General features: G+C 40.4%; 1 protein-coding gene across 1 annotated transcript in view; it reads right to left on the bottom strand.

Moving 5' to 3' along the window:
- Window positions 1-1,295: 1,295 nt before the first annotated feature.
- Window positions 1,296-10,159, bottom strand: part of sema5bb (sema domain, seven thrombospondin repeats (type 1 and type 1-like), transmembrane domain (TM) and short cytoplasmic domain, (semaphorin) 5Bb) — a 72,674-nt gene continuing 63,810 nt past the window's right edge. Inside the window, exons 12-22 of the mRNA XM_053499126.1 lie at window positions 9,659-9,776; window positions 8,751-8,935; window positions 8,503-8,646; window positions 8,251-8,398; window positions 7,822-8,050; window positions 6,273-6,491; window positions 5,977-6,147; window positions 5,710-5,847; window positions 5,385-5,423; window positions 4,858-5,066; window positions 1,296-2,275 (exon numbers count right to left, since the gene is read on the bottom strand). Coding sequence (XP_053355101.1) covers window positions 2,114-2,275; window positions 4,858-5,066; window positions 5,385-5,423; window positions 5,710-5,847; window positions 5,977-6,147; window positions 6,273-6,491; window positions 7,822-8,050; window positions 8,251-8,398; window positions 8,503-8,646; window positions 8,751-8,935; window positions 9,659-9,776 — 1,762 coding nt within the window. The 3' untranslated portion in view covers window positions 1,296-2,113. The remainder of the gene's footprint in view (window positions 2,276-4,857; window positions 5,067-5,384; window positions 5,424-5,709; window positions 5,848-5,976; window positions 6,148-6,272; window positions 6,492-7,821; window positions 8,051-8,250; window positions 8,399-8,502; window positions 8,647-8,750; window positions 8,936-9,658; window positions 9,777-10,159) is intronic.

Here is a 10,159-nt window from a genome sequence, read left to right as displayed (position 1 = left end):
GTGACCTGATGTTTGGTTTATAAAGTGGAGGATAAAGCTGTTTAAAATACATTTGTCTGGCTATTTGATATGACATCACCTTTAGTTGAAGGAAGAAAGGATAGGAAAGAAGAAAAGAAAAAAGAGGAAACACTTAAAAAGAAAAAGTCTAACATGGTAATATTAAGAAGGAAGGGAGGAAATATGTTAGAAAGTAAGAAGAGGAAGGTAGGAAACCTGTTCGAAAAAGAAAGAAAGAAAGAAAGAAAGAAAGAAAGAAAGAAAGAAGGAAAGAAAGAAAGAAAGAAAAGAGAGGAACCAAATGAGAAAAAGGAAGAAAGTGGGAGGGCAGAAGGCTATTAGAAGGAAGGAAGAAAGGAAGGAAGGAAGGAAGGAAGGAAGGAAGGTGTATGATACAAGCAAAAGAAAGGCAGAAACAAAGAAAAAGACGTACGGATGAAAGAAGGGAACTTGCGGCGAGCATGTGTTTAATGAGTGTGTAGCTCCACTCAGTGTGAGTTTAAGTGAAGCTTCTGATTGGTCAGCTGCTGCCACATGTATGATGTCACCAGCTTATTTTTACTTTAAACGTTAAAAAAAAAAAAAAAAAAAAAAAATCCCCAACACATTTCCTTAGTGAACTTCAAAGAGAAGTGTTTTCCCTTTGATCTGAAACATTTCTAAAAAGTTATTAGTACAGTTCTTAAGCTTTTCACCTTTAACTAAAATGATTTACGCAACTGAGTTTATACAGAAATATGAGTTTAGGGATTCCGGCTTCACTCGTCTCAGAGGCGTGTGGGAGACGAAGGAAGGACACAAGTGTGAGGAACAGGACTTATGTCTCTGCCATACACACACTAATGATGCCAGTATGCCAGTTTTTTTTTCAGACTCAATATGAGTATGTCAGTTGGTTCTCATGGATACAGATACCAGTACTGAGCGCATGACACACTACAGCCTGCTGATCAGCGCAGGACAGCACAGGACAGTTTATTCAGCTCTCTGCATATATGTCTGGGTGGAATATGTATACTTATTTATGCACTGAGGCGCCTATAGACTCATTCCTTTGCTATTTCAGTCAGACTTGTGTGTGTGTGTGTGTGTGTGTGTGTGTGTGTGTGTGTGTGTGTAAAAGGTATCAGTGTTGGTATCAATAAATCCCTAATTAGTACAATGTTTATTACAATGTAGTTACACTGTTAGTTACATTGTAATAACAGACTTGCATTAATGTAACATATTTAATGTTGGTTTCTGAGCAGCTAATGTGTCTACACACACAAATCAAACTCACACAGAGACCTGTGTATACACACTTATCATTTTTTATACACACGTAATATACCATACGATAGTTTTTGGAATGTGTGTAAGTGGATGCGTTTAACGCTAAGTTGCATCTTAAGTAGAATGTATGGTGTAAGTTAACAACACTGGTTTGGTTTAAAAAACATAAACAAACAAAAAAAAAACAGCTGTGTGTGTGTGAACCGTAAACCGTACATCCAGGCTGAGGCTCCTTTTAGCAATAAAAGCTACATTAGTCCCCAGTGGTATTCAAGTTTATGTAGGTAGTCGGTGAGATTGTTTATAAAAGTATTCAGGTGCCATTTTCAGCGTGGCATCTTCATGAATTCTTGTATTAAATGTGATGCGATTGCACAGTCAAAGCATAAATGGATCAGATTCTGTCGCTGAAAGGATAAAAGGATGGTAAGTTATTAAAGTCTGATGTGAACACCATGCCAGATCCAAAGTCATACAGTGTTTCTGCTTTCCATCACAAGGTCTTTGTCATTGTGGAAGACTCACAGATCGGTGGATCCTGCACAAAGGTGTCCTGGTTTAGTTGCATGTGGACAAGTTTCCATATTTTGGTCGCGTAGTGGTGTGTTCGTGCCTTTTGGACCACCGGCCTTCCATCAACTTTTTGCCCTAGACGTCCAAAACAATGTAAAGCACCCAGTACATATCCGTTTTTTATTTATTCCCTTGTTTTCTTTTCCAACGATTTTTAAGACCAAGATTGTGCTGAGCTCTTGTTGAACATCCACACACTCTAGAGGTTCATGCTGCATCGCTGCACATGAGATAGCACACAGTTCGGAAGGTTCGAGTCTGGAATTCAGCTGTGCATGTAGTTCCTGCAGGGAGAGTCCAAAGACGGGAAGTCGTATTTTCCCAGGGGAGGAGCGTAGTATGTAGTGGTGTAGACGTTCGTCTGGGGCGGAGGAGGAGGGTAGAAGTTACAGCTCTCATCTGGCAGCAAGTTGTTCTTGTTCAGTGTCTATGAAAACAGAAAAGAGAGCATTTTTACGTCTTAATGTCATTACCAAGATGAGACTTTTGAGAAATGTGGGTGTTAGAAAAGGGAGACGTTTCCCACTTTAAAATAAGTTTTTCTTTTAAACTATCTCAATCTGGCAACCTCTTTAACTATTTTGTCAATAAGCATGAATGATTCCAGTCCTAGTGGACTGATATTAGTGTTTACTGCAATTGAAATAATAATAAATGATGTGTACAGTAACAATAAATAGTGGTGTGACAAACCACAGTTGATCAGTAAGAATCCCTCACACACAGTTCAGCGTGCATGTGACCTATGAATTAAACGTAAAAGTTTACCCTTCATAGTGTAAATTAATTTAAAGCAACACTTTTATGGTCCAGTTAAGCTTCCATAGAGATATTAGTAGGAGTGCAATGTATCACAATACTTGGATGGGGTTTTAGCAATGCATAGGCGAATCTTTTTATCACCAGGGTTGCCAAATCACACTGAAAAAATCCTGCCTAGCCTCTGCTCAAAACCCACTCTGGGTAAAAACAGGCCAAACAATAACAATACTAGAACTCAAATATATAAACATTGCTGTTTTATTAAAATACTCATTTATTTTACCCACACAAGACTCTTTTTCATCCCAAGAGGATTTAAAGTTCGTTCATTCACTATAGATCAAAGGAAGAAGGTGAGCACCTTTATGTGTGAATAAAAACATAGTAACAAAAAAACGAAAAAAAATAAAAAAAGACTGTCACGGCTCACAGGTTTGAACGCACCGGGGGACCCACAAGCGAGCACACAAGTTCTAATGAAAAAAACTTTAATCTTTATTGAAGTACCACAAGCTGGCAAAGCAAAGAATGTGAGTACTTGTGATTGCAGGGATAAACAGCGTGAACACCGAGTCTGGTGATTACTAGCTGAGATGGAGGTAGTTAATGTCTTTGATGGAGTTGTGAGTATAGAGAGGCTTTTCTCTCTCAGAGTCTGGCTGACCGCTCTGAGGGCGTAAAACTATGATCCTTGGCATGAGAGAAAAAAAACGCTTAAGATCAATAATTTCAAAACAGATCTGAAAAGAGTCTCTTTAACAAAAATTCAGAAATAGAAATTAAAATTCAGAAAAATAAGTAATTCCAGGAAATAATCTGTGTTTGATTCTCTTTAGAGTCTCTTTATTCAGATGAGAAGCTAACGCTAACTTAAGGACTCTGTGAATCATAATCAGGTCATTTATCCGCAAGTCAGAGACGAGTCGAAAATATTTAATTCCAGTGACAGCCGGGCAAAGAATCAGTGAACGCTAATCAAAGTCTCCGAGCCCAGCAATCAGAAGCAAGTCGAGGAACTCAAATCCAAAGCGCAGTCCAGCAACCAAATCGGAGTCTCTCTGTCCAGAATCTTAACAGACACACTGGGCAAGAAACGAAGCATGGGACCAGAGAATGTCTTTACGGAAATCAGGCTTAAACTGGAGGAGGAGACGTTACGAAATAGACCAGGCCAAAACAGAATCATGCACTTTCCACTGCACTTTAAATCATATTTAAAATTGGACATTTGGAATGTTGTTGACAAGAGGTCATTTTAAGTGTTCTTTAAGTTTTATATATTATATGGCAGAAATTATATTTGGCTGCTTAAAAAAAAAAAGATGCGATCCGTGACTCTAAACACTGTAACTACTGTATATCCAATTAATAACAACTTTATGAGAGTGGGCCGATAAATGTGTTGTCCTGTGATTGCGCAACATCTAGAAAGTTAAGCAAAACCTTATTTAGTCTCTGATACCCGTCTGATTACTGATTAATGTATTATGGTCACTGTTTCCTGTCTTTTGTTCACTGTTTCCTGTCTTATGGTCTTTGTTTAATATCTTTTGTTCACTGTTTCCTGTCTTTTTGTCTTTGTTTCCATTCTTTTGATCTCAGTTTCCTGTCTTTTGGTCACTTTTTGCTTTCTTTTGATCTCCGTTTTCCATCTTTTGATCACTGTTTGCTTTCTTTTGATCAGTTTCCTGTCTTTTTGTCACTGTTTCCTGTCTTTCGATCTCTGTTTCCTGTCTTTTGGTCATTATTTGCTTTTTCCATCCTCCAGTGTTTTGGTCTTCTTACTGATATTTGTGGAGTCTACTGTGTGTTTTCTTATTTATGCTTGTTCTGTGCACTTCATGGTTATTCTCTCCACCCTGTTATTGTGCTTTAATCTTCTGCTGTTTTCCCTGAATTTTATGAATTACCCATCATTCTGCCTGGCTTACCCTCAACTGACTTCAATACCTGTTTAACAAACTCTGTGTCCTGTCTACTCATCACGAGTTACAGCTTTTAATTAACTCTAGGTGTAATTTCACTGGTTATTGCACCAATCCAATTATAGACCTTTCTACTCTGAGTAGACGTTTGGATAATTAAAGCTCCCTTAAGAGAAAAAAAAAAAGAAATTAACATTTAGTACTCTTGGGTTTTTTGCTATATTTATGACAAGTTTTAACAGACAGGTGGGAATCTGAGACTCTCATATTAAGCAGATTTATAAGAGATAAGAGGAGAAATGCAGAGTGGCATGGTGAGTACCTTAAACTCCATGGGAGTATACTTCTCGTTCTTCGGCGTGCTGGTGTTGTGTTTGTGATGGAGGTGGTTGGGGGTGTTGGGATGGATCACTGCAGGCTCCTGGATGGGTTTGTAGACCTTCTGAAAAAACACGTAGACAAGAACAGATCCCAGCAACGCTACCAGGAAGGAGACCGCGCCTGTCAGGATCAGGTGAAACAACGAGAAACCTGAGACAGAGAGAGAGAAAGACAGAGAGAGAGAGAGAGCGAATTCAGGAACATTTTCCACTGGAGGATTGAGAGCTGATTTTAGTTCTAGCTTCAGGCTCAAATTTAAGCTCCGCAGAATGACTGATCATCTTATTAACCATGTGTTTAGCTAGCAGCTAATTATTTATTCATGGTTTTTATTACATGCACCGCTACACAACACGGAAATCTGGGTAAAAAAAAAAAAAGATTGACGCGAACACGAGATTAGTTTGAGCACAGCATAGGATAGTACGATGCAGGGAAATACTGTACAGGCAGAATGATTGGAGTTACCTCCACAGTTTAAGCCTTTCTTCCCTCCTGGAGAGCCGACTTGAAAAGAGAAAAAGAGAATACAGTAGCATTATTATTATATAATCTCTTATTTAGTAAAGATTGTTTAGTGATTCTAGTGTCAGCAATCCATAATGATGAGCTTTTCATAGGTTTGTGTATTGGTCACATGACAAGCTTTAATACTCAAAAGAAAGAACAAAAAAACGAGTGATGAAGGAAATTGTCATTAAATTGCTGTGGTATAAGTAAAGGGCCTTATTTCTCCCTATAAATATGGGGTAACATTAGCCTTAAATAGGGAGACAGTGAAAGGCGAACTTACCTGCACTGTCTTTTGGAGGACACGCCCTCTGATCAGTGTGGTTTCCCTTACAGGGGGCGGGGCTTATCTCACACACTCGAGTGCGGTACTGAAACCCGTCCTCACACTCGTCCCATTCGGACCACATCCCCCATCCACCTACGATCCACACACATACACGCTTATATATTCACATTCCAGACTGTGACCACAAAATATTTCATTTGGATTATGTGTATGTGTGTGTGTGTGTGTGTGTGTGTGTGTGTGTGTGTGTGTGTGTCTCACCATCACACTCATGCAGGTTGCACAGAGCCTCCTCAGTGTGCAGGCCGACGCAGATGTCCCCTGAGTGGGCCGGGGCGGGGTTTGAACAGGTGCGAGTGCGTTGGTAATGCCCGCCTCCACAGGAAGTGGAACATTCCGACCAGGAAGACCAGCATGACCACGCCCCCTTCACTACAGCACAAAGGCAATTCTGTTACTTAGCTATCTAAAATCAAATAAAATACAAGATTTCATAATAATCCTGTTTCTAATCAGCTTCCTTTTCCATAAAGTGTCTACTTGTGGGATTCGGGCACCTGGGCACGGCTGTGTGTTACAGTCCTGGTACTCCACCGGTGTTCCACTGCACGGGAACGCAGGACTTTTTCCATCAGGACTCACGCACAAGCGCTTACGTGTTCGAAAGCCTCTGGAGCACTCCTTGGAACAGGAAGACCACGTCTCCCAGGACAACCAGGTCACGCCCTGAACGGGGGTCGAAGGTTGTGCCATGCTCACTAAGTCTTGGACTAGATCTGCATGAACGAGATGGAATGATTTGCACAGTTACACTGTACATTATTAATAATAATATAGTGACATATAGTGTAATAATATAGTGTAATAATAATAATAATAATAATAAGACATATAGTGTTACACACGTATACTGCACATTACTATCTCACTATATACACACCATAACTCTGTTATATCATATGCATCTTGTGTTCGTATAAAACACTGTTATTTATTGTACATAGGCCACTTGTGCACTTCGGATTAGACGCTAACTGCATTCCATTGGCTCTGTACAGTACATGTACTCAATGTGCACAATGACAATAAAGCTGAATCTAATCTTAAAAAACGTGGAGAAAGAATGCAACATGCAGTAGACATGACTGCTTATTTCTACTATTACTAATACTAAGGATATTATTGTATACATGATATTTATAATAATTGTTTAAGTGTTGGTGATGTAAATCTATGCTGATATTAACAAATAAATATTTTCAATTTTCATAATTTACATTGTTTTAGGGTTTAATAAAAATAATTATTCCAATGGACTTTTTAAAAGTTTGCTCGAAGCATGTAGGTGTTCTCTAAAGTGAATAGTGTATAAGGTACGAGAACACAGTGGACTGATGACAGTGAGCTGAATTATGAGGGGTAATGTCTCAAAAACATGTCACTTCCTCTTATAATCATTTTTAATATATTTTTCACACTTTGTAAATTTTGTTACATGTAATTTGAATTAGTATATTAATACTCTTTTATTTTGCAAACCTAATTTGTAGTGTCAATTTTATTTTATTGTAATTATATGAGGGGTGTTCAAGTCAAAGCGGGACTTTTTATTGTGCAGAATAACAGAACACAGTTATGAGAGTAAAAACTCCCTTTATTTCTCTATATAACCTCCTGCGAGACTAATCCCACTTATCCCAGAGCCATGATCAGACCGCCTGCTTGATATCTGAATCGTTGGCCTCCCAGGAACCTATTTATTGGCCCTTTAGTTTAATAAAAAGGTCTTCTTTGTTTTTACAGGACAATGCAAAATGCACGGTCCACCAACACCAGTGGCACATTACAGGAACTCGGCTGGGAGTGACTGCCACACCCGGTGTACAGTCCTGACCTCACTCCAAACCATTCCCCCGTGTTTGGGGCATTAAAGTAGTTCCTGGGAGGCCAGCGTTTTAGACGTGAAGCCAGCAGTATGATCGTGGGTCTGGCGTACCGAGAAAACTTGAGATGGTATCTACGCACTAGCACGGGATTATATAGAGACATAGGTTTATTGTTCTGCACAATCTAAACACTCAGTATAACTCAGTGTGTGTGTTTTACCGTCAGTCTCACACCCTGGCGCTCCGCCAGCATTTGGGCAGTGACGCGTCTCCACTTTGCGTTTGCCCAGCTGGAGGAGGTGTGTGTCAGCCAGCGGCGCTCGACAGGTGTGTCTCACGCGCTGCTCCTGTCTGACTCCGCCCACTGTCACGTTCATGGGGTACCAGGGAGACCAGGGTGTGTATCGACGTACCTCAGGACATGCCTCCAGATTGCACGTCCTGTACTCCTTCATGAGAAAAAAAAAAGAATATTTTTTGTCAAATCATCTGATATTTGGTTAATTCAAAATTACAGCCATATTGCTTCTTTCAATCCTGGATATACTTGATGATGATATACTTTCAAACTCCTCTGGTAACAAAACTGCCATATTCAGGAGGCGGGGTTTAATTGGACATTATTTTGATTGACAGGTTGAGTGTCTACCTGTGGACACCCAGGGCAGGAGACTCCATTCTCACAGGTTCGGACACGGGACTGATAACCGCCGCCACACGCCGCTGTGCATGTAGACCAGGAGGTCCACTGGGCCCAGGACACAGGCACAGGACAGACAGAGTCCTCGTTACACAACCTACACAAACACAAGATCACAGGAACACACACGCATTTATGCATATCTTGCTTTAATAGTGATTCTAAGTGCTGAGTGTGTGTGTGTGTATATGTGTGTCTCACCGCTCCTCTCGTGTCTGGCCCACACACACTCTCCCTCCGTGTCGAGGGGTGGGGTTACTGCATGAACGCTGACGGACCTCAAACCCGACACCACAGCTGGTGCTGCACGGAGACCAGGAGGACCAGGGAGTCCAACCTCCACTTCTACACACACACACACACACACACACACACATAAACAAAGAGCCATATTAAAGAGCACAGCAAGTACCAAGCAGAATCTTCTGCTCTCATGGGTTTAACGTCACCTGGAGCAGTTGGTCACCTCCATCATGTGTCCCACACACTCCGCTCCCCCACACTGAGGAACTGGGTGGTCACACGCACGAGAGCGACACAGGCAGGTGCTTGAAGTTTCACCTCCATCATCATGGGTACAAGACCGCCACGGAGACCAGGAGCTGAAGCCGCCATCTCGGGTCAGATTCTGCTCCTGAAAAATCAGAATCAGGGCCCGTATTCACAAAGCTTCTTAAACCTAAACGTTTCTCCTAGTGACCAAATTCTACAAAAATTCTTAGAGTTATTCTAATTATTATTATACATTTTCTTAGAATTTCTCTAAATTTAGGACTAAATCTTAGTAAAGATGAAATGATTTACAAAATTAACTTTAAGATATTTGGCCTATAACAGAAACGTTGCATAAACTAGCCCATAGTCATGATTATACAATTTCTTTATATACAAACATTATGATTTCACTGTCTGTTCTATTGTCATATATTCTATTTTCACAAAGGAAATTAGAGCACATTTTAAGACCACACCTCCTCACTAAGATACAGGTTTTTGTATTTTCCTCACTCAGAGAAGTTTCCTAAGTCACTTTTAGTCTAGGACTCCCAGCTAGGACTTCTTAAGCTAGGATAGGAGCTCTCTGAGAGAATTCTAAGAAGCTTTGTGAATAAGGTGTGTTGCAATAATACTCATCACTGTAACTGATCACAGAGCCTCCTTTTTGGACATTATTCAGAAATTTCGCATAATTTTGTCACCAGATTGACGACTAGGATTTGTCTCTTGTCTCCCTCGTCATTGTGTAACGGCTAAAGTACTGTAAAACAGTAGTTCTATTATTTTCTATTTGTTTGTTTGTGTGTGTGTGTGTGTGTGTGTGTGTGTGTGTGTGTGTGTGTGTGTGTGTGTTTCTTACAGGACACTGTGTGATGTTTTGGCTCCACTGGCTCATGTTGGAGCTGGCTTCGATCGTAGTACAACGTCTCTGTTTTCTGTCCCAACCACAGTATGGATCCCTCGCATACAAACATTCCCTACAGGAGAAAACACACACACACATACACACACACACACGGTTAATCGTATATCAACACTGATGAAATCTAAGCGAAGTTCTGAATGGTTTCCAGCCACTCTGCTTTTACACTAATAATATAAACGGATGTGCCGTCTATACACTCCTGTAAAAGTGGCAGCTTGTTTAATGAAAGGCAGGACGGATCATCTATACGTACAGTAGCAATGACCTCGTTACCTGCATAAGTCTACGCACCCTTAATTAATACTCCTTTACAACATGTTTTGTCTCGCTCAGTCCACCGACTCCAGCACGTCTGTACTGGTGTAATTTTATTCCACTCTTCCTTAAATAAGCATCCAGATCTATCGCATCGTAACGGATCTTGAGTGCACAGCT

The sequence above is a fragment of the Clarias gariepinus genome, chromosome 6 (assembly GCF_024256425.1).
Source record: "Clarias gariepinus isolate MV-2021 ecotype Netherlands chromosome 6, CGAR_prim_01v2, whole genome shotgun sequence".
NCBI classification, from domain to species: Eukaryota; Metazoa; Chordata; class Actinopteri; order Siluriformes; family Clariidae; genus Clarias; species Clarias gariepinus.
This window is presented reverse-complemented; position numbering and strand designations above follow the sequence as displayed.